The sequence below is a fragment of the Momordica charantia genome (genome assembly GCF_013281855.1).
Source record: "Momordica charantia cultivar OHB3-1 chromosome 7 unlocalized genomic scaffold, Mcharantia_2.0 BLBB01000007.1, whole genome shotgun sequence".
Classification (NCBI taxonomy): domain Eukaryota; kingdom Viridiplantae; phylum Streptophyta; class Magnoliopsida; order Cucurbitales; family Cucurbitaceae; genus Momordica; species Momordica charantia.
Window position 1 is genome coordinate 7,333,357 of NW_028275165.1, and position 27,254 is coordinate 7,360,610.

Consider the following 27,254-nt stretch of genomic DNA (forward strand, 5'->3'; position numbering starts at 1 on the left):
ATAACTTTTATCCTGGGGTGTTCTATGTTAGGCTTAGGCACTCGACTCAGTATTCTAAGCTCTGAAGAACCCTAAACCAAACCCCGAGAGATCGAAATTCTGAACCTTCTTCGCCAAATTTCCTGCTCCATGATCCAATCTTCTAGCCTTGCCCCCTGATTTCAATCTCCCTTCTCCTTGGCTTCCGTTTCGCCATTATTTTCCACAATTTTTGTTTGCTCAAGAAATGGATATTGAGCAAAAGCAAACCGAGTTCATCGATCACTTTGTGAAGCAAGCTTCGTCTCTTAAAGGCTCCTCACTTGCGTCTGTTGTTACTGAGGCCACTTCTCACCCCTCTCTCTTCGCCTTCTCCGAAATTCTTGCCGTTCCCAACGTCATCGAGGTTCGAAAACAAGGATTACTCTTCTTTTCTGCCAATTGTTTTTGACTTCTTTTCCTCTGGAATTCGTTGACTGTTTGATTGATTCGTGAGAAAAGTATAGGTGAATGAAATGGGAAATTTTTTTGTCTGTTTATTTACTTTTCGATGTTTCGTTGATTTTTAATTCTATCTGATCAATTTTATCGATAGTGATATGATTGGTTTCTGTTGATTGCTTGAGAAACTAAGCCCATGAAGTTTATTCTCATTTTTGTTAATTCCAGCTGGAAAAGAAAATGGTATGAAATTTTTTCGTTCCAAAAATCGATGTCTCCCTAACTTCTGTTGCCTAGATTGTGAAGTATTGTTAGGTTTATCATACATTTTAAAATTGCACTAATATTCTTCTGGTTTTGGATAAGAATATTACTTCTATTAAGAAGAATGGAAGAACAACAAAAACCAGGCTATGCTAAAAACATGGACCCAGGCCACCAAAACAAGAAGACTCCCAGAAACTTATAAAAAGGGAGCTCCCATTGTTAAAAATAGGGGTGTTAGAAATCAAATCAAATCGATAAACTTCTGAACTAAAGTACTAAAGCAACCCAGACCGAATAATTTTGGTTAGTGGTTCAACATAATATGTATTGATTCAAACCGAGCCAAACCAATATTATTCTGTACTATTATATAATAATTAGTCTTGTAATTACTTATTTATTTATTATATGATAAGACTGTGGCATCACCAGGCCTCCGCCACCTCGGTTTGTTGTGGTCAATCTTTCTCACCTATATCTTTTGTTTTGATCATGGAATGTAGAGATCCAATCTTAGATAACCTACATTAATGACTCGAGCTCAGCAATTTAAGAAACACACAACTGATAAACACCATATAGATGTTCAATTTCAAGTTGGTGACTCTGTTTTTCATGCTTATAGCCTTATCAACAACAATCCTTAACTGCCAAGGGGAAGGAAAACTAATCTCGTAGTACGATTTACTGTTCGTTTATGGTTTTGGAAAGGTTGCATATAAGCTGCTACTACCACCTACTTAGGATTACACTCTATATTTCATGTTTCCCAACAGAAGGCGGATAAAGGTTGCAATTACAACTGAAACCATTACCAACTAAACTGTATCCTAAGTTTGGACTTCCCCTCACTCCTACTGTTACTGGAGTTCACCTGTCACTAGGCTTATAGGTGTGGTTTAGTGGGTACGAGACAATCTAAGGAAGCTACAGGGAAGTCGTAGATCTCATCAATAGTTGTTCTTTGCTTTTCATCGAGAGGGCAAGCTGGCAAGGTGAAAATTTGGGCACCAAAGAGTTTTGATAGGAACCTTAGGCCATGCGTGTGTTTTGTGTATGTTCGGAGGAATGGGCATAAGATGAGTGAGTTGTGTGATGTTATGTAGGGTGTGTGAATAAGGGCAGGGGGTAATTTTGTAAAACCGTTAAGAGGTTGTGGGACCAATAGGATGTATGGTCATTGTGGGTATGTGTTAGTTGTTTTGTGGGCTGAAGAGGATATATGGTAACTCCTAGCTTGTGGTGAGTACTAGGCCTTAAAAAGTTCTTGAGTTGTTCCTCTTTGGCTTTTTGTCGAATGCAATTCCACTTATTTCATTTTGATTCTTCACCATTCTCATTCCTGTTAAGTAAATGGGGTTTATGTGTGGTTTAAACCAAATGAGAGGAAATTAATTGACTTGAAGATTACCCAATAAGAAAATACAGCAGCCCCTTTTACGACTTTTTGGGAAGTTATTTGGGTGGGAGAAAAGCCTCTTTGTTCTTTGTTTCCTCGTATTTATCACTTATCAGATAAGAGATTGCATTCGGTGGCCTCGGTGTGGAGAATGGGGGGAATGGGTTGTCCTTGTCCCTGAGTCTCAGTTGGTCTTTGACAGATAGGGAAGCGCGGGAAGTGTTGGAGTTGATCCTTTTGCTCTCTGATTGTTCCCTCTTTTGTGATAGAAGGGATTGTGGTGTTTGGTCCCCTAACCCTTCCAGGGGCTTCTGGTCCAGTTCCTTCTTCAATCTTTTATGTTCCCCTTCTCTTCCCTCGGCAACCCCAGCGTTTACTGCGTTGTGGAAAGTGAGGATCCCAAAGAAGATAAAATTTTTCGTGTGGTAGGTCTTACTTGGGAAAGTCAACACCATGGATCATATGCAAAAGAGCTCGACTGCTTGCTTGGGGTTGCATTGGTGCGTTCTTTGTAAGCAGGATTCGGAGGATCTTGATCATATCTTATGGCAGTGCCAGTATTCGCAGAGAATTTGGGGTCGGTTCTTTGAGATGGTTGGTATTTCTTGGGCTCGTCACAGAGAGTGGGGATCGGTGGTAGAGGAAGTGCTTATGTCCACTCCTTTCCGTGAGAAAGGGAGTTTCCTTTGGCAGGCGGGTTTCTTTGGGATCATGTGGGGGATTTGGTTGGAGAGAAACAATAGAATTTTAGGGGGGTGGAAAGAGAGTGGGAGTCTGTTTGGGACCTCATAAGGTTTAATGTTTCTTTATGGGGGTCTGTTTCGAAATTGTTTTGTGACTATCAGTTAGGTCATATTTTTTTTGGATTGGAGGCCCTTTCTTTAGTTTGGCTTCCCTCTTTAGGGCTTTGTTTTTGTATGCCCGTGTACATCCGTTTTGTTTTCATTATTCACAATGAAAAGTTTGGTTTCTTATAAAAAAAAAAAAAAAAAACTAGCCGTTGCACACTAAACCTTCCAACAGAAAGCTTTAACTAATTATCTAACTAATAAAAGGACGTTAACTAATTAACTAAATGTCTGAACTATAGTTAGTTACATCAATGTGTCTAACCAAAGCTGACTTCTTCAACCTGATATCTAAAAGATAAAACCCATCAACTTTCTGGTCTTTTTTTCTTGATGCTTTTCGGCTACCAGAGTGGGACTTGCTTTTTTTTTTTTTGTGGGAGAAGGAAACAGCTTATTGATAATATGCTTTTTTGGCTACGAGAATGGTGATGTTAATTGCAAGTTTTCAGATGATTGTTGTGTCCTACTCTCCTTTAAACTGCAAAATAAAATTAATGCTCTACCTTTTGCAGCTTGAAGGAACTGAACATTCTGTATATCTTGATGTGCTTCGCTTGTTTGCATATGGAACATGGAGTGATTACAAGTGTAAGAGTTGAAATTTTATATGATTCTTGATATAATTGGCATGTTATCTTCACTAGTTTTATGTTTATGATGTTTAAATATAAGTTGGTCAAGAATGTAAAGACATTTTATTTATCTTTTTCATTTTGGTTAGTGTAGGAAGAACTTGAACACCTAAATTGACAGTTAAACTTATAATGGTGTACTTAAATATTTCTTTATGAAAGTATTTCTTATTAAGTGTTGTTTTTGTTTGTTGTTGCTCTGCTGTGGATTCGTTTTCGTTTGTGGTTTGTCATTTTTTGTTAGAGTGGTTTTAGATGAAGGGAGTTAAGGGGGGATGGAAATGGGCAGAATTTAAAGAGTAGTTAGTTTTGGTGAGTTTAGGCCTTTGCCTTGAAGTGCTCGAGTGTTGTAAGTTTCCTTTTTCATGAATAGCATCTTGTATCATAACTGCTATAACCTTGCCTCTATATATTAATTTTACTTAGCTTCAATTTCGTTGTAGTACTTCAAAAAAAGTGTGTGTATCATAACTTACCTTGCATCTATCAATTGTTTTTCTTTAGCTACAATTTTGTTACTTCAACTTTGAAGTGTGTGCTCTTCATGACTGCACTTGATGCAATTCAAGTTTTGTCGATGGTTATGTTAAATTTGCAGGTAATTCCAGCCTTCTTCCAGAATTGAGCTCTGATCAAGCCCTCAAATTAAAGCAACTTACTGTCCTTACATTGGCTGAGACAAACAAGGTATTCTTGCTCCCCCTTAACCCACTTGTAGATATATCTGGCTGATTTGGAACAGTCTGTATTTCTGTTCTGCTTCACCTTTGTGGGTCTAACAACTTGCTGGAGCTAATGTTATTGGCCATAGTTGATTTCCTGAGAACAAACCATCATTTAGTTAGGTTAAGTGGTGCAATAGACTGTGGGTACATCAAGTTGTGGTAGTTAAAAAAGTCATAAAAAATGTTAATTGTTTTCAGAGGGGTACATAGCTCTTTGGAGCCTGAGCACGGGCATCAGTGAAGTGAGGTGTATAATACATAACCAATAATATCAATTTGATATTAAAATATAGTATTTTGAACTTTTGAGGTAAATTATAAAAGGGAACGAGGTTATTGTTTAAAGAAACATGCATACAGGTAGTTTTTACCCTAGATCCCTAGTTTGAAATGTTTAAAGACCGTAGGTTGGATGGCACCAGGTACTTGCCTGGTGCCAAGTATGATGCGAGAGGTCTCGTAGGGACCATCTTGGTCTGATTCTTAGTTTCTATTATCTAATAAAGTTCTTGTCTCATTCTCAGTCTTTCTTTTGCAGCTCACTGTTAGTATATACTCAATATTGTTTCATGTCTCTATATGTAGGTTTCCTACAAAAGCTTTTAGTAGATGATAATATGTAGATTCCTGGCATTCACCATTAAATTATCTGTTGATTTCATGCCCAGGTGCTAGCCTACGGTCAATTAATGCAGGAACTAGATGTTACAAATGTACGAGAACTGGAGGATTTTCTTATTAATGAATGCATGTATGCGGTATGTTCTACATTCTGGACTTCATTAATTCTTCTTACGAGTTCAAGGATACTAATACCAACTCGGACTTAATCGATTCTTCTTTCCAGTATTAGGATATTAGTGCCAATCCAGACTAAATGGTTCTTCTTACCAGTATTAGAATATTAATACTGGGAAAAGAATCTTTGAACCAAATATCCCATACATGTGTGGTTGATCAGTTTTCTTCTTATCTTCCTCTGCTGGTCATGCCTGCATGTGTACGGAAAGCATACAAGGCTTCATTTCCTACGGCTGTTACAATTTTTGTTTTATTCATTTATTTGATGAAAATGTCAATTTTCATTGAGAAAAGTGGAAGAATACAAAAGGGCAATACCCAAAAAGGAAAGCCCAAAACAGTAGGAGCTGGGAAAAAAAACTACCTTACTACAAAACATTATGGAGGGATCCAGTAGAAAAAATGAGAGACAATGAGAAAGCACTTAAATCTTACATAAACCCAAGAGGAGGCATCAAATCTAGCCAAGACTCAAACCTCCCTGAAGAACTCTCCACACCTATAGAAGTAGTGCGAGCTGTCACAATTGTAATTCTTTCTTATATTGAAACTAGGCTTTGAATGTCAACACTGGATGCTGCTTATTTTACTGAAGTTCTTGTCAGTTGTTTCCTCATCATGTTTTTGACTTCAATGACATTTGATATGTCAGAGTAAGCATATCTTCCTTGGTAATTTTTCATTTTATCAATGAAAAATTCTGTTCCTTGTGAAAAAAAACATTAAAGTAAATTTTCTTTCTTTCGTTCATGTTAATTTCTTTAGCAACAAGTGTAATTGAATTTGCTCCACTGTTAGCTTCTCTCGATAAGAGACCAAATGCAAGACCATAAAAAGAGTCTAACCAAGTGAAGCCACAGAAAAAAACAGAAATAAAATAGAATTCAGCTAGAGGCTCCAATTGCTAACCATCAAAGATAACGAATAATTAAAAAGAGCCTAAACAAGTGAAGCCACAGAAAAAACAGAAATAAAGTAGAATTCAGCTAGAGGCTCCAATTGCTAACCATCAAAGATAACGAGTAATTAAAACCATGATGATCATCTGCTTAGGATTTATTATTTTACGGGTTTTCTTGGCAACTAAATGTAGTAGGGTTAGAACTTAGATGATTGTCTTAGGAAATTAATTGAGGTGTTGGCAAGTTGGTACAGGATATAAAAAATTATAGAATTTTTAAGAGAACACCCAAAGAGACAGGTATTGAAGTGAGCCACACTCTGACCCTTCCTAGACACCTCTCATACGTAAATATTTTCCTGATTCTCCTAAGCCTATTATCTTAGAGAGTAGCAAAGGAAACCACTTGTCACATAAATCGCCCTCCATCATGAAAAGGAGAGTGGAGAAGTACCTCCTGCATCATACTTGGCAACCATTGCCTGGAGTTCAACTAACACCAAAGATCTAAAAAATTCTGTCATAGCTTTTCGTAAGAATTCCATAAAATATGGTCCAAATCTTTTGATGTTTGTCTGCTGATGCTTGAATAAAACACACTACGGGAAAATGAAACTAAAGACAAAGATCTTTGGATGCAACCTATTGTGTTAATCCTCCAAAAAGTAACCAATTAAGAGAAACATTTAATCTTCCTAGAATCTGGACAGAGACGCATGTTGTACAACATTAAAAGCAATGTAGATAAATCCAAAGACTCAGAAGATCATGAAAGCTATCGTCATTCCATAGCAAGACAGAATTAACAAAGGCCTATTTTTGAAAAGAGAGAAATTGAAAAGAGAGATTCATTTATATTCATAATTAATTATTTTAATTTTGTATGAAAACGAAGAACTGCATCTTCTCCCGCATTTTGATAGACCTCTCCACCAACTATAGGAAAATGTTATTTACTTCGTATCTTTGTGGGCCATCCAGTCCAAATCCTTATGTAATTACACCTTGTTTGATATAAAAATCAATTGGGGAGATATAGTTCTGGTCGGTCTTTTGTACTTTTCAGTCCCTTAATGGAAAGTGCTCGTTTCTTTTTCTTTTAACAAGAGATAACTTTTCATTGAAAATATGAAAAGAAATAATTATTTAGGATACAAACTCCCGGGGAGAGAAAAAAAAAAGGACAAAACAATATAAGAACCTCAACAAGGAGCAGTACATCTAGGACACTTGAAGAATAATAAGTAAACCGAGAAACATCAACAAATAGACCCATCCAAGGGTGTTTGTAGTGAAATTAGGGACATAAAAATACTCCAAATAACAAAAAATCTTTGAACTAACATCCCCTGATCCGTCCTTAGACAAATAAGAATTTGAAGAAACAGAATCCATATCTTTATTAATAGATATCTTGAGAGCTAGCTGCATCAAGTTCCAACTTATAGTCCAACAAAAATTGGAGCCACTCCTTGGCAAGAGAGAGATTAAATTGAGACCTTTCTTCTTGATGCGTCCCCAACTCCTTGAGAGTGGCAATATACTTGCAAACTTACTTGAACAGGATCTGTTCTATGGCGATATACTTTCAATCTTACTTGAAGGTTATACATACTGCTATGTCCTTGATTTCTTAGGAGACAAAAATTACAGTTTGGGATGAACCACTTCCCTGCTGTTAGAGAGGCGATATACTTTTTTAAAGGTCAAAGAAAACATGCAGGTCAATTACAAAATCCCAGAATGGCGTGTACATGAATAACATGCAAGAAAAATAATAGATCATGCTGAGGCCAAGGATCAAGCATGCAGGTGATATACTCATCCTTACATCTTGGGTGCAAAGTAGAGATGTTATTGAAGGTTGAAAGCAATAGAGAGGATAATCTCTCCATGTGTTAGTTGTCTCACTTCAAGATGCCATCAAAGGCGATCCAAGCAATAAAGAGAATATACATGAACTTTTTTTTGGAAAGGAAATTGTGACAAAATTGGCTTGCACCCTGTTAGATGTGAGGAAATTATTCTCCCCATTAAAGATGGTGAATTGGGGCTCACAAGCCTAAGGGATAAGAACAAAGCCCTCCTTGCAAAATGGATTTGAACTTTGAAGATATTATGACTAGGAGGAAAAGGCTCTTTGGAGATAGGCTATTGATTCTAAATATTGAACGTCGCCTCTAAATGTTAAACCAGGAAACTATTCCTTAGCTATTGCCAATGGACCATGGAAACATATCTTGAAGCATCGATCTTTCGTCACGACCACACAACCAGCAAGGTGGGGGAGGTATGTCATACTATGTTTTGGGGTGACCCTTGGCTACAAAATGACATCCTGGCTCATAAGTACCATTTGCTTAATGAAATCTCATAGAGGAAGGAAGCTTCTGAAGGATCTTTGGATGGATGAAAGTGAAATTTGGAACCTGACTTCAAAAGAGGAATGGGCTGATTTAGTGCTCCACCTATCCTTTAGGGTTTGACAACAAAAAGGGCTCATTGTTGAAGACTCAATTGCTAGTGGTTTTGATGTCTTCTCTAAAGATGGTCTTACTTCTCTATTCAATGAGGTTGAAGATAAAGAAATTTCTTATTTACCGTCTGAAGATGACTCGTTGCAAGAGTTATTCAGCAAATGTTTGGTCCCAAAAGATTTATCTGATTATTTCAATCAAGTGGGCATTACTATTGTTTCGATAGACAGCTTATTTTCTTTTTCCAAGACGACATGTTCTTGGCTATGTTTCACATCCCTTTTTTTTTGAGGTTTTGGTTTGCTGTTCTTTTGTTAGGTTTTGTTAAGCTGGAGTTGTTTTTAGTTCTGGTTAGTTTGGTGGTTTTCTATTTGGCTTTTTGGTTTGTTCTTGGTTTCTTCTTTTGGGAGCTGTTGTTGTGGCTCTTTTTGTTTGGTTGGTAGTTGGTTTTTGTTTTTCTCCTTTTGGAAGTTGAATCCTTGAACACTTTGTATCTTTTCATCTATCAATGAAAAATTGTTTCTTCAAAAAAAAAGAAAAAAAAGGTTTACAACACTCCTCTTTTGTATGAAGCTTTTTGGATGAATTATTAGCCAAGAAAGTAAAATTATTTCTATTTCTATGGGAGCTGAGTCACAAAGCCAAAAATACCCATCACAAGCTTCAAAATAGGATGCCATACCTGAGCCTTTCACCATAATGGTGTGCCATTTGCAAGAGGATGCAGAAACATAGTCACCTGTTCCTTCATTGTCACTATGCAATATCCTTTTGGGCTAGACTTTTATCGTCTTTCAAATGGTCCATGGTTCTCCCTAGTGACCCACCTTCCCTTATCTCCGTTTTTTTGGGGCACCCGTTCAGCAAAGAAAAGAAACTTTTATGGAACAATTTCATTTAGGCCTTATTTTGGATGACTTGACGAGAAAGAAATCAAAAGATCTTCTAAGGAGCTGTCCTTTGATCGTTTTTTGATACTGTAGTTTTATCAAGTGCATCTCGCTTTCACTCAGGTCTCGTCTTTTTGTTGTCTCTCTCCCTAAGGCGGTTAAAGGGCTTGTTGCCTTGAGGTGCGCCTTGCTCCTTGAAAATATTGGGTATGACCAAAGATTTTGATGCTTATTTTTAGTCTCTACCATTGACAATGAGTGATGTAACATTGATGGGACACTTTGTTAGATGCTTGGTCCCCTAATCCTTCTAGGGATTTCTCTTCTGGTTCCTTTAACCTTTTATGTTCCCCTAATTCTCCCCCTTCGGCCCCAGTGTTTGCCTCATTGTGGAAAGTGAATATTCCGAAGAAGATCAAGTTTTTCGTGTGGTAGGTCTTACTTGGGAAAGTCAACATCCTGGATCGTATCCAGAAGCACTCTCCTTCCTGTTTGGGGCTGCAATGGTGTGTTCTTTGCAAGCGGGATTCCGAGGACCTTGATCATATGGCAATGCCAGTTCTCCCAAAACATTTGGGGCTGATTCTTTGAGATTTTCGAGATTTCTTGGGTTCGTCATGGAGAGTGGCGGTCTATGGTGGAGGAAGTGTTTTTTTATAATAAGAGACAAAAAGGTATATTAGAGAAAACACCCAAAAAGGGCCAAGACAACCTAAAGGCGGAGGGTAGAGAAAACCCTCCCCAAAGGACTATACAATCACAGCTTTCCAATCTTGCATAATAAGAAAAAAGACCGTAATTACAAAAAGCCTTTTTGTGGATAGAAGCCCACCAAGAAGCCGTATGCTTGATATCCACAAAAAAAGAATCTATCAAGACCATTTTGTCCTAAAAAATCCGACTATTCCTTTCTTTCCAAAGAAGCCAAAGGACCGCCCTAGCGGCACAATTCCATATGATAAAAGCTTTTCCTTTGAGTGCTTTACCACCAAAACCTTCAGAAATGAAATCTTCGATATGCTGAGGTAAACAAAAGGATAAGTCTAATAGAGAAGCCACAAAATTCCAAGCTGTGGACGCGAAGGTACAGTGCATAAAGAGATGGTCCACATTCTCTGAGTTCCTCAAACATAAACTGCAGATTGTCGGGGAGAGCGCCAAGTGGGGGAGTTTCTTTTGAATTCTATCTGCTGTATTCGTACCTCTATAGAACAATGTCCATAGGAAAACCTTCACCTTCTTTGGAACTTTAAAATTCCAAATGAATGCTGCTGTGGTCAAGTTAAGCTTTGGGGAAGTGCTTTTGTATTCTCCGAAAGGGAGGTTCCTATGGCAGGCTGAGTTCTTTTGGATTTTGTGGGAGATTTGGTTGGAAAGAAACAATAGAATCTTTAGGGGGTGGAGAGAGAGTGGGAACCTGTTTAGGACCTCATAAGGTTTAATGTCCTTTTATGGGGTCTGTTTCGAATATATTTTGTAATTATCAGTTAGGTTTTATTCTTTTTGATTGGAAGCCTTTCTTTAAAATGACTTCCTTTTTCTGAGCTGTTGTTTTTGTATGCCCTTACCTTTGGTTTTTGTTTTCATTAGTCTCAATGAAAAGTTTGGTTTCTTATAAAAAGGGGATATTTTCTTAGACAATTTTGATGAGGTGGCATATAGGAACCAAAGGGATGAATTATGTGTGAATGGACATATATAGTTAGTGTTAATTAATAGGAAAAGAAAATAATTCTTACTTACTTCCAAAGAATTGATACAAGACTATAAATAAGAGCTACAAAGAAGAAAAGAAAAGAAGCCCTTGCCAATTAGGATAAGAAAACACTTACCTATTATAACAAGGAAACCTAACCTATTAAAACTTAAATACAATAGGAAATTAAAAAATAACAATATAATTTAACACTCCCCCTCAACAAGGAAACCTAACCTATTAAAACTTAAATACAATAGGAAATTAAAAAATAACAATATAATTTAACACTCCCCCTCAAGCTGGTGAATGAATATTTTCCATTCCCAGGTTGTTAACCAAATGCTCAAAGTTGTTGTTGTTCAATCCTTTAGTAAGGATATCTGCTATTTGATTATTTGTTGGTACAAATGGAGTACATATGAGACGGTTGTCTAACTTTTCTTTTATGAAGTGTCTATCAACCTCAACATTTTTGGTTCTATCATGTTGAATTGGATTATGTGCAATACTGATGACAGATTTATTATCACAGTAAAGTTTCATAGGCATTTCCCATCGAATCTTCAAATCTTCTAAAATAATCTTTATCCACGGTAATTCGCAGATGCCCAATGCCATTGCTCTAAATTCCGCTTTTGAGCTTGATCTTGCAACTACATTTTGTTTTTTACTTCTCCATGTCACTAAGTTCCCACCTAAGAAAGTACAATAGCCAGAAGTGGATTTTCTATCGTCTAGCGATCCTGCATAATCTGCATCTGTATAAACTTCTAGATTGAGTTTCTCGCCTTTCTTAAACAACAATCCTCTCCCAATGGAGTTCTTCAAATAGTGGAGTATTCGGTACACAGCTTGAAGATGAACTTCTTTTGGACTATGCATAAATTGACTTACCACTCCTACAACATACGCAATATCTGGTCTCGTTTGAGAAAGATATATTAATTTTCCAACTAACCTCTGGTAAGTTTCCTTATTTACTGGAGGACTCTCTTCAGATGTACATAATCTATGGTTTTTATCAATCGGAATTCCTATTGGTCTGCTGCAAAGCTTTCTTGTTTTAGAAAGTAAGTCAATCACATATTTCTGTTGTGATAGGAATATGCCTTGTTTAGAATAGGCAACTTCTATCCCAAGAAAATATTTTAGCTTTCCTAGTTCTTTAACTTCAAACTCTTGGATTAAACAATTTCTCAATTTATCTTGTTCGTTATTATCATTACCAGTGACAATAATATTGTCGACATAAACAATCAATGCTCACTCCCCATGCATTAGAATGTTTTATAAACAATGTATGATCTCCTTGACTTTGTTTATAGTCCATCTTCCTCATAACTTGATAAAATCTCAAACCATGCCCTAGGAGATTACTTTAATCCATACAACGCCTTTTTTAATTTACAAACTTTATTTCCTGCTTGCTGATACCCAGGTGGGATCTCCATATAAATTTCTTTTTCAAGATCACCATGTAGAAAAGCATTTTTTACATCATATTGTAACATGTCTCATCCATGATTTATAGCAAGAGATAGAAGTATTCGTACTGTGTTCATCTTGGCAACAAGCGCAAAGGTTTCAAGGTAATCGAATCCATATGTTTGAGTATATCCCTTAGCAACCAACCGTGCTTTGTACCTCTCAAGTGTTCCATCTGCTTTATACTTTACAGTATATATCCATCGACATCCTACAGCTTTCATATCTTTAGGCATAGTAACCAACTCCCATGTTTTATTTTTTTCTAAAGCCTGCATTTCAAGATTCATTGCTTGCCTCCATTCTTCATATTGTATTGCCTCCATATATGTTTTTAGAATATTTACCTGAGTAAGGTTAACCATAAAACTTCTGTACTGACTTGAGAGTTTGTCATATGATATAAGGTGAGACAATGGATACTGAGTACAAGTTCGTTTTCCCTTCCTTAAAGCAATCGGCAAATCCAGGTCTGACTCATCATTAGCAGATATTGTAACGTCTGACTCATCATTATTAGATACTATAATGTCTGATTCACCACTGATTATTTTCTCGTCAATTTCAATTCCAGTGATATGTTCGGACTCTTGGACTTGCTTATCTTTTTCAGTGTTTCTTCTTGAATAAACCTGTAATGGTATAGTAGTAGAAGGGTTAGACGGTCCTGGTAAGGTGTCTAAGGGTGGTGGTAAAGGATTTGATGTAGGAAATGTGAGGTTAGGAATGGGTAAATCCTTATCTTCCAACAATAGTTCCTCCCCCTGAAGATAAGGTGAGGTAAAGAAGCTGGTGTCTTCGTAAAAGGTAACATCAGCATAGATGAAGAACCTTTTCGAAGGAGGATGATAGCATTTATATCCCTTTTGAGTGTTCGAGTATCCTACAAAAATACACTTGAATGCTCGTGGATCAAGTTTACCTCGCTGGTGACTGTGAACATGAACAAAGGCTACACAACCAAATACTCGAGGAGTCAAGTTATTTGTTGTTCGAAAATCAGGATAATATTTTGATAGGATATTCATAGGAGTTTTATGGTCTAGAGTAGCATATGGTAATCGTTTGATTAAATAAATGGCTGTTAACACAGCTTCCCCCCAGAAGGATTTAGGAATATTTCTTTGAAAAAGAATGGCACGTGTCACAGAAAGGATGTGACCAATTTTTCTTTCGGCCACTCCATTCTGTTGAGGAGTGTCCATGCAAGACGACTCATGGATGACTCCATTTTTTTGAAAGAAGGATATTACATTTTGATTGAAGTAATCTCGAGCATTGTCAGAGCGGAATCATTTGGGTTTGATTCCGAATTGGTTTTCTATCATATGAAAGAATTTTTGAATGGTAGAACCAACATCGGATTTTTGTTTTAAAAGATAAACCCATGAGACTCGAGTACAGTCATCAATGAACACAATAAACCAGTGAACTTTGGAAACATTTGGAACATTGGAGGGACCCAAACATCAGTATGAATAAGAGAGAAAGGAACTACTATTCATTTATTATTACTAGGGAAGGGTACACGCTTGTGTTTAGCGAATTCACAAACTTCACATTGAATTGACTCAGGATTAAGATTTTGGAATAAATCGGGAAACAATATTTTAAGAGTTCGAAATGAAGGATGTCCTAGTCTATAATGGTTCAACAAAAGTTTACTTGAAGGATGATGAGTTTGTGAGGTGAAGGAGACTGGAACACTAGTCTGACCCACAAGTTCATTAAGATAATAAAGTCATCTTTTTTATTAGCAAGTCCAATAATCTTCCTATTGCACTGGTCCTGTAAAATACAAGAATCAGAAAAAATTACTCTGCAGCCTAAATCTTTGATCAAATCTTTACCGAGATCAAATTAACCGTTAAACGTGGTATATGAAGCACATTCTTTAAAGTAATGTTTGAATTTATCTTGATGTCTCCTTGACCAGCCACGGTTACCAAGGTACCATCTGCTGTAGAAATTTTCTTATTGCTCGGACAAATACTATAGGAGATAAAATGACAGCTACTATTTGTCATATGGTCTGTTGCACCAGAATCAATAATCCAGGTGAAGTTGTACTCGTCAAAGTTATCGAACCTGTACCTTAACTAGGAGCATTATCCAAAGTTTTTAAGAAGCTCCTTAATTGTTTGATCTCATGTATGTCAAATTTTTTTGTAATTTTGGACGATTGTGACATTGATACCAAGACTAAACAACAATGCAAAAATGGAAATCTACGCACAAAACTGAAAAATCAGCACTGAAACCGGTCTGAACTGAGGCGGGATGCACTGAACCAAACTGCAATAAAGCTGAACCGGGTTGAACCAATATAAACCGGATGAACCAAATTGAATTATGTTGAACCAGACCTGAAACTGATGTTGAACCGGACCGAAGTAAACCAAGTTGTATTGAACCGAAGAAAATGCGAACCAAATCAAACCTAACCAGATCTAAACCAGACCAACACTTATGTTTGAAATCCATGAAAATTAGGGCTTTGAACTGCAAACCATGTCGCACACCCAAAAACATTGAACACGGACAGCTGCAGCGTCACGCGATCCCGACGATGGAGCAATCGGCGGTGAATCACAACGTGGTGAAGGATCGACGACTTCTGAAAGTGTTGCCAGAGTCTTGAACAGTGGCGGCAAGATAGAACCCAGGAACTCGTCTCGACGGCTTCAACAGAGAACCCACGAATGATGGGCGCGACAGCAGAGAGCCCACAAACTCGACGGCTTCAACGACAGTGCAACAACACAGATGCGACGGTGGTGAACTCGATGGTGCGGCATGAGCTTGATGGTGGCCAATCTGAACGATGGGCCTGAGAAGGCAGTGACTAATCAAATGAACAATAAGTCCAAGAACTGACAACATCGATGAACTTGTTTCAATAGCCGTTGATTTAGGTCACCAATGCCCAGAAAAAAAACTTCATTAATTAGAGAGTTGATGTACTGATACGCACGAATGGAATGAAGACACAAACTAAAACTTCAGTAGTGATGGAGGTATGAACTGATCTCACTAAGATGCTATCTCTCAAGTACGAACAATAAAGGCCAATTTAAGAAAATAAAAATAAGGTTATCAAACAAGAAATTGATTGGGTATGAAAGTCAGTCGTAAAAGCCTCTAGGCTCTGATATCATGTTAATTAATAGGAAAAGAAAATAATTCTTACTTACCTCCAAAGAATTGATACCAGACTATAAATAAGAGCTCCAAAGAAGAAAAGAAGCCTATTAGGGTAAGTAACTTACCTATTAGAACAAGGAAACCTAACCTATTAAAACTTAAATACAATAGGAAATTAAAAATAACAATATAATTCAACAGTTAGGGCTGAATTAGATTTGAGATGAGTAGTTGGGTTGGGCAGGTTGAATTAGGGACGATGTGTAATTATTAGTTTGTGGAATCCACATCCTGTTGGCTTGTAAATCATGCTGCCACATCCAAACTTTTTCTTACGGGGTGCCACGTTAACATGCCATCAATTGGTATTAATTGCAGTGACTATATATAAGCATAATTCAAAATCTAGGATTTGCTTCTTATTATATACTCTTTCTTGGAGCAAATTAAGTATTTAGAATCTTGAACAATGAAAGAAAATTTATAGGGATAGATGAGATTAACACTGGCTAACCATCTCCCCTAGAGAAAAAGAATTTTTTCAATTGACATTTTTCAAACATTGGATTCCAAGGGGAGCAAACCCTATGGTTGTGTTCCAATGGAAGGCCTAAATAGGTTACAGGCAACTATAAACTTGCAATCCACTAATTGAGCTCATTTTTAAGCGTACAAGTTGCACAATTATTATTATATTTTTAAATAATTGAGGTGTTATCTTAGAATAATAGCATGCCACCATCAAGAGCAAGTGAATTGATCATACTTTTACTCCTCTTGAAGCCTAGCCGTTCTATGGAAATAACAAGTATTTAGTGGTCGTATCCCACAATTAGTGCTGGTGGGTACCTTACATTGTCATGATGCCATTTGTTAAAAATTTGGAGGCCTTACTGGGAAATTTAAATGCTGAAAAGTCCAATTCAGGCTCAGTGGCTCTTTACACCTGGTATCTTTTGATTGGGGCACTCCTCATCCTTGGAGTTTAGACTTCTGAAAAGGGTTTTTTGTGGCTTGCTAAATATTTTAAGATTTATTTATTGATTTGCTTGCTTATTTTTCTGGGAGGATAAACATTGCCCTTGAAATATCATGGGCAAGGGGTGTATTTTCCCTCAAAGGTTTCTTATTTGCTTTCAGGGTATAGTCAGAGGAAAGTTGGATCAGCTGCGAAGGTGCTTTGAGGTCTGTGTTTGTTGTTGTAGCCCTCTTCACAATATTGGATTTATAAATTGGGTCCATTGAAGTCCTAATGTGAACATGCAGGTCCAATTTGCTGCAGGGAGAGACCTGAGACCTGGGCAACTTGGGAGCATGATACAAACACTATCGAACTGGTAAATTTGCTTGTTCAAGTTTCATTGGAGGCCTCCTTTAAGGGAAGCACTTGCTTAAGAATTTAAGGGAAGCACTTTCTTAAGAAGTTATTTTCTGCAGCTCTGGCTCCCGGTTATTAAAAAAAAAGTAATTTTGTGTATTCAAGGAACTATGAAACAAGTTTAAACTTATTGTTGAGATACTGGTTTTTTTGCAAGCTCAAGTCTCCAGGTCTTATTATTGTTTGAAACTTCATTTGACATTGTTTGTTTAAAAAGAATATTTGTATTTTCCTAGTTGTATGTCTTTTTTATTGAAATCATTTCTCAAATTTCTTTATTGAAAATGAGTTGACTTTGTCACCCTTCCTATGCCTTCTCTATTTGGTTTGGGCAACAAATCCATTTGAAATGTGATATTTCCTGTGTGTATCTAGGTTGACTACATCGGACAATTTATTGGTCTCAATTCAAGAGAAGATAAAATGGGCCGATAATATGAGTGAATTAGACAAGAAGCACCGAAAGGATGTCGAAGATAGGGTGGAAGAAGTAAAGAAGTCACTTTCCTTGAAGGTCAGTTGAAATAAGTTTGTCTTGGCTTTTTGATGGTTGAGCACTTCTTTTAATAGAAAACCAAAATTTATTGAGAAAATATTATACAAGGATAGGGTGGAAGAAGTAAAGAAGTCGCTTTCCTTGAAGGTCAGTTGAAATAAGTTTTGTCTTCATTCGTTTGATGTTTGAGCACTTTTTCTCTTTATGGAAAACCAAAATTTAATGAGAAAATTATATACAAGGATATCGCATGAGAGATTCTCTTAGAACTAACATAAGAAACGAAAATTACATGGAAAAAACCCAACTTGTATACATGGAAGAAGGTAAGCTAATTTAATCCAGAGATCTGGTAACATTTTGTTCTCTGCCCATTAAAATGTGTCGAAAAGCACCCTACCCTTACAACTTGTCATTCATCTTATTTGTTTTCAAAATTGTGCTTATTCCTTACTAGTTAAGTAACTCAAGGGAGAGCTGAAACTTCATGCTGCAAAAATGCCTTGATTCATTTGAAAGCCTAACCTCCACTAGGCAATAACACCCCAACAAAAATACTGAACGTTTGTACTTCATCCGTTGTGAAAAATACGAGGCTATAGGAACACTGCTATGGAGAAAGGACACTATCGTTGTCTCTTTTACAGAAAATCTCTATAAAGATCTTTCTAAGACCAAAGTCTATGAAAATTTGAATCAAGAATATAACTGTTTGGAATTTTGTTTTTGAAATTATTTTATGATTTTGTTTCCAGAACTGTTTTTGAAAGTTGAAACTGAACTACTATGCACATTAAAATCACTATTTATTTGTGATTTTGGAATGGCCATTTTTCCCCTGAAAAATAGGTCATTTATGAGAATACATTAAAAGAAATCAAGAGAAAATATTTGTTATAAAGTTACCCAAACACATTTTTATAATTTGTTTTTATTTATTTATTTTTTAAATATTTTGAAAACAGTTTCTAAACAACCATATACAAACCAAATGAAGTGAACAAGATCTGGAAGCTTTGATGTGTGAGTTCAAGTAATAAAAAGTAGGTTTGAATCTCACTTTGGTCACTGAATTTTCACACTTTATTTTGATTTGGTCCCTTGTATTTTAAAATATCAATATGAAGTCCTTTAATTTTGCATAAAAATTTGTTTTGGTCCTTGTTAATGTTTTGTCGTGAATTTAAGAGAAATCTTTCATGGCAGCCACATGAACTTGTATTTTGTGTCAAGTTTTACACGACATGTGTGATGTGTTCTAAAACTTCATACATGTCAATGGCCTAGATTGATTTTTTTATGTCATACTAGAAAACTTTTACGTGCATGACATGTGTCTGTGTTATAAAATTTCATACGTGTGAAATGACCTTGATTGATTTCTCTTAAATATATATGAATAGCCTAGAAGGGCTTTGAGTATAAGTGGAGAGTGTGGATTTGGAGTTGTGTTGTTAGAAATGTTAATTTCTCTATCCTTGTGAACAAGAGTGGTAGATTTCAGGCGTTGAGGGGTCTGAGGCAAGGGGATCTATTGTCCCCCTTTCTTTTCATTCTAGTTGTGGATGCGCTCAACAAGCTAGCCTCAACAGGTGTGGAAAAGGGAGGATTAGAAAGTTTCTTAATGGGGAGGGAGAGAACTTGTTTGTTGCATAATTAGTTTGTGGATGATATTCTCTTCTTTTCTTTCGAAAAGTAAAGCTCCTTTATCAATATGAACCGTTTGCTTTCATTTTTGAAAGTGATTTTGGGTCTTAAGATTAATAGAGGGAAGAGTTTTTTGCTAGGGATTAATTGCGAGCGTTATAACTTTCCTCTCAGGCTGCCCTGGTAGGGTGTGAGGTTCAAGATTTTTTTGCCGACTTACCTAAGGCTTCCTTTAGGCCACAATTCAAAGAGTTTGGTTTTTTGCCCTCCTTTTGACCTCCTCTTCTCCCTCGGTCTCTGTCGGTCTTTGATGAATAGGGAATCATTGGAGGTTACTGGTTTACTCGTGTCTCTAATGAGGTTCATTTGATTTGAGGAAAAAGGACCTTCATTTTTTGTCCCCCAAACCGTGGTTGGGTAACCACACGTAAAGTTCTTTCTTTACTTTCGAGTGCCCCATCGATTCCCCATCATGCCTTGTTGTTTGCCTCGCTCTGGAAGGTAAAAGTTTCGAAGAAGACTAAGTTCTTTGCCTGATAGGTTTTACGTAGGGAAATTAATACCATGGACCATATTGAGAGATGTTCCTCCTTTTTGTTGGCTCCCCAGGGGTGTGTCCTTTGCAAAAGTGTTTCTGAGGACCTTGACATATCATGTGAAGCTTCTAGTTTGCTCAGTCTATTTGGGGCTGGTTCTTGGAGGTTCTTGGGGTGTCCTTGGCTTGTAAGAGGGAGTGAGGTTTGTGTGCCATAGATTAGACTTGTTTTTGTTGTCAGGACGATGGATAAAGAGGTTAGATGGTCCGTAGGTCATAGTCACCCTCAATCATTGGCCTATTTGTTTGAGTATGGGTCCACTTTGTGGGGTCCTTGTCCTTCTAGATTTGGATATATGTAAGATATGTGGCTTTTCTATCATTCCATTAAGTTGTCCTTCCCTTCGTGGTGGGCTGTCAATGTTGAGGGTAATTGGGAGGGTTTCTGGATGGATTATGTGGAAGTTATCCTCGATTAAGTGAATTTTAGAAGATAAGAATCATAATGTTTTGGACTGCCTGTCCTTCCCTTATATGGAATGGTGGTAATCATAGGCCTATTGGAACCTAGTTAAGTGGTCTTGGACTGCCTTACCTATCCAACAGGGAGGTCTAGGAGTTGGTTCCCTTGATAAGAGAAATACGGCCCTCCTCATGAAATGGTTGTGGCGCTTTGCCACTGAAAAAAATAGTCTTTGGAGGAAGGTCATTGCAGCCATTTATGGTGAAGAACTTGTGAGAGTTCTATTAGGAATATTAGTTTGTTAGTATGAATGGGTAGTATGGTAATTAGTTAGGGTGAGTTATAAATAAGGGTAGTAGGGAGAGGAGAAGATTATCTTGGATAATAGTATTTTGGTGAGGAACTTGAGAGAGTTCTTGGGGGAGAGATAGCCCTCTCGAAAGGCTATCGGTTCTTGTTAGGTTTTTGTCTTCAGATAACTAACAAATTGGTATCAGAGCAAGTTCGTCCTGGCCATGAATCTGAATCTTTCATTTGAGACAGTTACGAGGATATGGAAATTATTGATAGGAACGGAGTTGCAGGAATTGTTGAGAGAAATGACGAACCGTTCAAATGAAATGATTCGAATAACGAAAGAAATGCAAAAGGGATTTACTGTTAGAGAGGAAGAAGAGAGATCAAGGAAGGAAGAGGCAACGGGGAAGAGCATTCGGAAGCAGGGACGAAGGATTGCTGGAAGCCGGCGATCAGACTCGAGAATGTGGACTGGAGTGCGATGGAAATTCAACCGCGGAGGAAAGTGTTGTCGTGCAGCGGTTCATCGAGAAGAGAGGAGAAAAATTACCCTCAACCGAATATGAAGAAGCTAAGGAAGAGAAGAAGAAGGGAACACCGACCACAGAAGTTTGAAAAGGGGGATGAAGAAGAAATTGAATATCCAAAAAGAAAAGCAAGAGTCCGAGAATGGTTGGGTCGGATTTGCATGGTGGTTCTCTGACGAAGAAGCGGCGAAAAAAGAAGGGTAGGGCACGACTGCTAGTAGAACGGCTTAAAATCCCACGAGACTTGAAGATCGGTCGTGAGAGAGTCGGGGCGATATATGTGACGAGGGAGATGGGATTATTCAAGGATGGCCGACGATTGTTGGCATCTAAAGTATGGAGAAAAGTAGGAAATCCAGAAGAAAATGAAAGAAAAAAGAGACAGAGGACTGATGGAAGGCATCGTCGACGAATGTTTGGGTGGTCGGAGTTATAGGAATGGTGGTGTCGTCACATACGCTCCAAAACGTGGTGGGAGAAAGGAGGAGTTGTGTGGATTTTGTGTCCTAATTTTTCTGCAGTAGAATGTGCTAAAGAGAATGGGCTGCAATTGGAAGCTACTAAGGGGAAAGGGGCTGGAATTGGATAAAGTGTTTGAGGCCCAAGACTTTTCAAAGATAGAAAAGGAGAGAGAAATAAAAGATGGGTTGGGCCATGTCCTTGATTGTAAACCTAAAATCCAAACTAACCCTAGCTGCCTTTCTTTTCTCCTATGCAGTAGACCTTCCAACCTATATTGCCGCCGACCGCCGCCCGCCGCATGCCACCGATAACCGATCGCCATCACCCGCCACCTGTGCCTCCACTGCTGTCTGTCGCCGCCACCATCCGTCGTCCACACACCACTGCCGCCATCGTTGGTTGTGCCACCGTCTGTCGTCGCCACCACCATCTCCAACACGATTTACCATCTACTGCACACATCATCCGCCGTCGTCTGTCAGAATGGAGTCAGAAACTAGGGTTTTTTTTTGTTGATATTTAGCTGGGTTTCTAAATTTGTTGGTATTCATCATTTTGTTTAGCTGTATTCACACCTTGAGGGCAAGGTGTCTTTGAAGGGCGGGTAATGTGAGAGTCCTATTAGGAATATTAGTTTGTTAGTATGAATGGGTAGTATGGTAATTAGTTAGGGTGAGTTATTATAAATAAGGGTAGTAGGGAGAGGAGATGATCATCTTGGATAATAGTATTTTGGTGAGGAACTTGAGAGAGTTCTTGGGAGAGAGATAGCCCTCTCGAAAGGCTATCGGTCCTTGTTAGGTTCTTGTCGTCGGATACCTAACAGAACATTTTGGAGGGATGTCAAAGCCTTCTAAGAATTCTTCCATAGGCAGATTGTGGATCGATATCCAAAAAACTTCTTCCGATTTTTGCAAGCTCTCCTTCAAAGTAGCTTCGGGGGAATCGGTGAGGTTTTGGGAAGACATTTGGATAGACGCTTCTCCTTTGGCAGTCTCTTTTCCGGATTTGTATGGCATTTCTACCAAGAAGGGAAAGTCAATTGTAGATTGCTGGATTTCAGAGGCCATGACATGGGATATCGGTATGAGAAGGAACGAACCTCTTTGATAGAGAACTGGAGAGATGGGCAGTCTTCATTGGAAAGTTAGAAGGTGTGGTTATTGGCCAAGGTAGAGACTCGTTATGGTGGAAGGCGGACATCAAGGGCACATTTTCAGTGAAATCCGCTTTCTTTGCCATCACTTCCCCCTCCCCTAAGCTAAATACTACCACTGCTTCTTTTATTTGGGACTTCAAGGTTCCTAAGAAGGTTAAGGTTTTCCTTTGGACTCTTTTCTAAGGGGAACTAATACAGCCGACAAAATCCAAAGGAAGGAAGCTTCCCCATCGGACTCTCTCCCCTTCAGTTTGTACCGTGTGCATTAATAGTGCAGAAACGGTGGATCACCTCTTCCTTCATTGTGCGTTTGCTACTAGGGCCTGGAACTACGTGGCTTCTCTCTTTGATCTTACTGTCTGTGTTCCTAAGAGAATTGATGAGTTTGTAGCTGAAGGTTTTGGTGGCTCTAGGCTCAAAGTAAAAGCGTATGTGATATGGAATTGTGCAGCTAGGGCTCTTCTGTGGTTGCTTTGGAAGGAACAAAACCATAGACTTTTTGAAGAGAAAGAGGCTTCTTTTGACTCTTTTAGTGTGAATATTAAGCATACAGCTTCTTGGTGGGCTTCGATCCATAAGAAGGTTTTTTGTAACTACGGGTTTTTTGAGTTTTTTTTTTTTTTGATTTTTTAAAGCTGGAATTCCTTGATTGTATAGTTTCCTTGGGGAGGGTCTCCTCGACCCTCTGCCTTAGGCTGTTCTGTTGCCTCCTGCATTCTTTTGATTTTGAATACAATCTCTTTGTTTCTTATTAAAAAAAAAAGAATCATAATGTTTTGGGGATCTCAAACTTAAGAAGTAGGAGGTTTTAGGTAGGATTAAATGCTTGGATACCTTAGTTGAGGACAGAACTGTTAGCTAGTAGTGAAGAAAGAGAAAGTTAGAATCAAAACGGAGTTTGATACAAAGGGAACGTGTTGAAGATAGAAAGCTAAGGTAATGTGGGGACTGAATGGATTTAATACCAAACTAAAAAGTCCAATGGCAGTTTTCTAATATCTCGGGCCTTTTCCCCCATTATCCTGGAAGAAGGATGAAACCCTATCTCTTCCTCATGCAGCTCTGTCTATTTTTTTCCTGATAACTAATTGGGAAAACACCATAGAGTAGGGTGAGTGATATTTTTTTTAACAAGAGACAAGATTTTCATTGATAACATGAAAAGGAAGAAAATTGTTCAAGGTTACAAACTCCCAAAGGGAGCGAAAAAAGGAAAGAAACACCCAACAAAGAACAAACATGTAGAAGATTCAACAAAAGGAACAAATGACCAAAACCAACAAACTACAAACTGCATAAGCAACACCACTAAACCTAATACCAAAGAAAAAACTAAATGAACAGAGGCTAAGAGTAAAAAACTTCTTCAAAGCTTGTGAATTAAAAACAACCACTTGCTAAAGAGAAGCCAAAACAACCACCAAACTAACCATCAAACACCTGAGGGGTTAAATAGAAAAGAAAGATCTTCAATAATGTCTAAAAGGTCGACATAATCTTCTGAAAAGGAGGAAAAACCAAGAGAAGAAAAATTTCCAAAGTCGCTTCCTGCTTCTAAATTAGAATCTATGCTACCAAGACTGACTTCCTGATTCTTGGAATAATCTGAAAAAAAATCCGGTTGTTAAATTCCCCAATAGGGACAAAAAGTTTAACCCTTGGTTACTATTTTATTAATTTGTGATTATATGTTTGTACAAGCTGGACATCTTGCTGACGTGGAAAGTTTATGTTTTCTTATTATTGTGTTCATATATCTTAATACGTACAATTATTTGCTCCTGTGCTCAACTAAGATGTGAGTTTCAAATAAAGAATTCAAACTATGCACTTCCGTAGTTTCTATTGAAGATAATGACCTGGGGTGTCTGAACAAATTAGTGCATTACTAGGGCGCCTGTGGCTTTTTCCTTGGCCCTTCCAAACCTGCACACACAAACTTCTCTTGTTTTCACGGTTCTTTCTCTACTATTACTATTTTTCTGTGGAAAATTTTTGTTATTGATTTTATGCAATTAGCAGATAGACTTTAAAATTCCAAATCCTAACTGGTCTGAGTTTTCTTAATCTGATACATATTAGGAACATAACTCGTTATCAGAGAAAGTTTCTTATTTAACCATCATGAGTTGGCATAGTAGTCAATAATGGTCAAGGTAAATAGTAAGGGCTTAGCAGTAATGAGTTCAAACCGTGATGACCACCTATTAAGATTTAGTATCTTACAAGTTACCTTGGTGTGGGATTAGGCCGCTGTACTGTGAGAGTAGTCTAGGTGAGCTCAAGCTGGACCCGGTAACTCATGTATATAGAAAAAAGAAGAATGTTCAGTTTTTTGTTAGTGAATGTTATTTATTATACATTAGAGTGTCAATTTTTGTTTTTGTTTTTGTGAAGAAACAAGTGGTTGATGCAACTCAGTAACAAACTAAAACAATTAACCATTTAAATGAAATTACAAAATAATTAAAAAAAACTACTAATTATGCTATATGGTTCTCATGGCACTGGCATAGACTCGTATACATAAAAAGATGTGAGTTTCTTGATATAGAAGAATAAAATTCATTGTGTGTGTGTGTTTTTTTTCCATTTGAAAAATTGAAATTGGAACTAAATTGCAGTTGCTGATGTACAAACAAGTCGTCTTTTGAAGATGTAATTGAAATCTACATTATATCCTATAACCTGTAGATCATGAGTGGCTAAAATATTGAAATAAAACAGTGAGTTTTTAGTGCAATACTCGGGTATTTTGGTCGATGTGTCTTACTTACATTGTGGCAGAAGTTACAAACTGTAAGCAGGCCGACATTGACTTCAGAGGGCATGAGGAGGTCTACTCTGAACCTGGTGGAGTAATGGACTACGAGGAAGATCGAAGTCGACCCAAGAGGTAAGTTTTCACCTTCTCATGCTGCACTCGGGAAATCTCAAAATGTTTAAAACAATAAAATTATGTTATAAGTTCGGTCCTTAAACCTTTAGGATGGTATGTATTTAGTCCTAATACGTTTTTAATAAATCTGCGAACTTTCAAGTTTGTGTCTATTTGCTCCTTGTGCTCTAAAGAGATCCTAATAGGTCTCTTGGTCCTTTCAACTTAAGTTTTGTAGAATGACCATTAATTTCTTTAGTTTAACATGATGATGCCACGAAACTCTCAGCTGACTATGTAATCCTTTGGCTCGAGTTAAATTGACAGACTTGAAAATATAAAGTCGAAAGACTTATTAGAAACTTTCTAAGGAACTTTTTAAGGTACATGGACCAAATATACAAATTTAAAAGTAAAAGTTATATATGGACGGGATAGATACACCTCCGAACATGTACTACTCATCCCAGCAAGCAATAAGGGGTTCTAATATTCCCGAATTGTACGTACAGGAGACGACATCCAATTTCTTAGAGATGTGCATGTCGGAGTCGAACAACCTCCTCCCTAAGATGGGTGTCTGTCTAAACAACTGCCTGCCTGATTTTTGTTCGTGGCAAAAAACAAAGTAAAAGAACAAAAAAGATGTCGATTTTCGGATTTGGGAGATGATGTGTGTTGTCTGTCCCAAAGCCTTTTGTTAGAACGGTGAACGTGTTGGTGTTTAGGTTATTATGTGATAATCAGTACAATACAATAGCTCTCGTCTTTAAATTCAATTTAATTCCTTCTGAATGAGTTGTTGGATGAGAAAACAATTATCAGAAACGGCTTCACAATTTTCGTGCAGTTTTCTCATCTTATATAGAGATATATATATATTGATGTGTTATTGATTGGATCTCAAAATATCATTATTTCATTTTTAGAGTGTATTAAATGAATAAGATGCATTAAGGATGCTTAAGGCTTTGTTTGGTATGTTTCTTGTTTTTTAATTGATTGAATTAGATGAATTCAGTGAATATCCGTTTGATAGATTTGTCTTTTAAAATAGTTTTTAGATTTTGTGATGCAAATAGTTGAAATTATGAAAATAAACATCTTTGTTTTCCTTGTTTTTAAGATTTTGAATTTGAAATTTTTAAATAGAAAATTACATTAAAAAAAGATATAAATTTTGAGAAATATACTTTTCTCAAAGTTATAAACTTATTTTATCTTATTTTGTTAAAAAATGGAACATGTAAAATATAATATATATTATATTGTAAAATTATAATTATTCAAAATTTATAATATGTTAATAAACCAATTAATAATATTTTAGATTGAATTAAACATTTAGTTCTTTTTTTAAATAAAGAATTAAATATTTAGTTGATAACTACTACTAGAGGCATGAATGTTAATTATATATTTTTAATTAAATCAAATTTCTAATCACGAATTAAACTTGTCTTAAAAGTTTAAATTTTTGTTTGATCTTATTTGTCATGTGAGATTAGCATCAATTGAACACAAATTAAGCCGCCACTTTTTGAAACCAACTTCATAGTTCATTTTGAATAATTTAACTTCGTTTTATTAGAAAAAGAATATACTTTTGACACTTTTAGCTGCTATGTTTTGTGAAATAGGTTTAAAAGATTCTTCCACTAATTAAAAAAACAATTTTTTCCTTCCTTTTTTTTATTTTGCCAAAATCTCCTCCACTTTAT

The 27,254-nt window shown here is 37.0% G+C and overlaps 1 protein-coding gene across 9 annotated transcripts; it reads left to right on the plus strand.

Annotated features, from left to right (window-relative positions):
• FUS5 (Proteasome component (PCI) domain protein) lies at window positions 1-26,425 on the plus strand. Of its 9 annotated transcripts, none has more exons than XM_022301347.2 (10): window positions 1-385; window positions 3,450-3,525; window positions 4,168-4,256; window positions 4,963-5,052; window positions 16,832-16,876; window positions 16,958-17,028; window positions 17,445-17,583; window positions 17,674-17,712; window positions 25,446-25,551; window positions 26,046-26,425. In XM_022301347.2, the coding sequence occupies exons 1-9, from the start codon at window positions 227-229 to the stop codon at window positions 25,515-25,517; spliced, it is 780 nt and encodes a 259-aa protein (XP_022157039.1). In that variant the 5' UTR covers window positions 1-226; the 3' UTR covers window positions 25,518-25,551; window positions 26,046-26,425. The 9 variants fall into 9 exon arrangements, 8 of the variants coding, with proteins under 8 accessions (XP_022157039.1, XP_022157037.1, XP_022157036.1 ...); XR_015792389.1 differs by having other exon boundaries at window positions 2-385; window positions 17,679-17,712; window positions 25,463-25,551; XM_022301345.2 differs by having other exon boundaries at window positions 2-385; window positions 25,443-25,551.
• The last annotated feature ends 829 nt before the right edge of the window (window positions 26,426-27,254 follow it).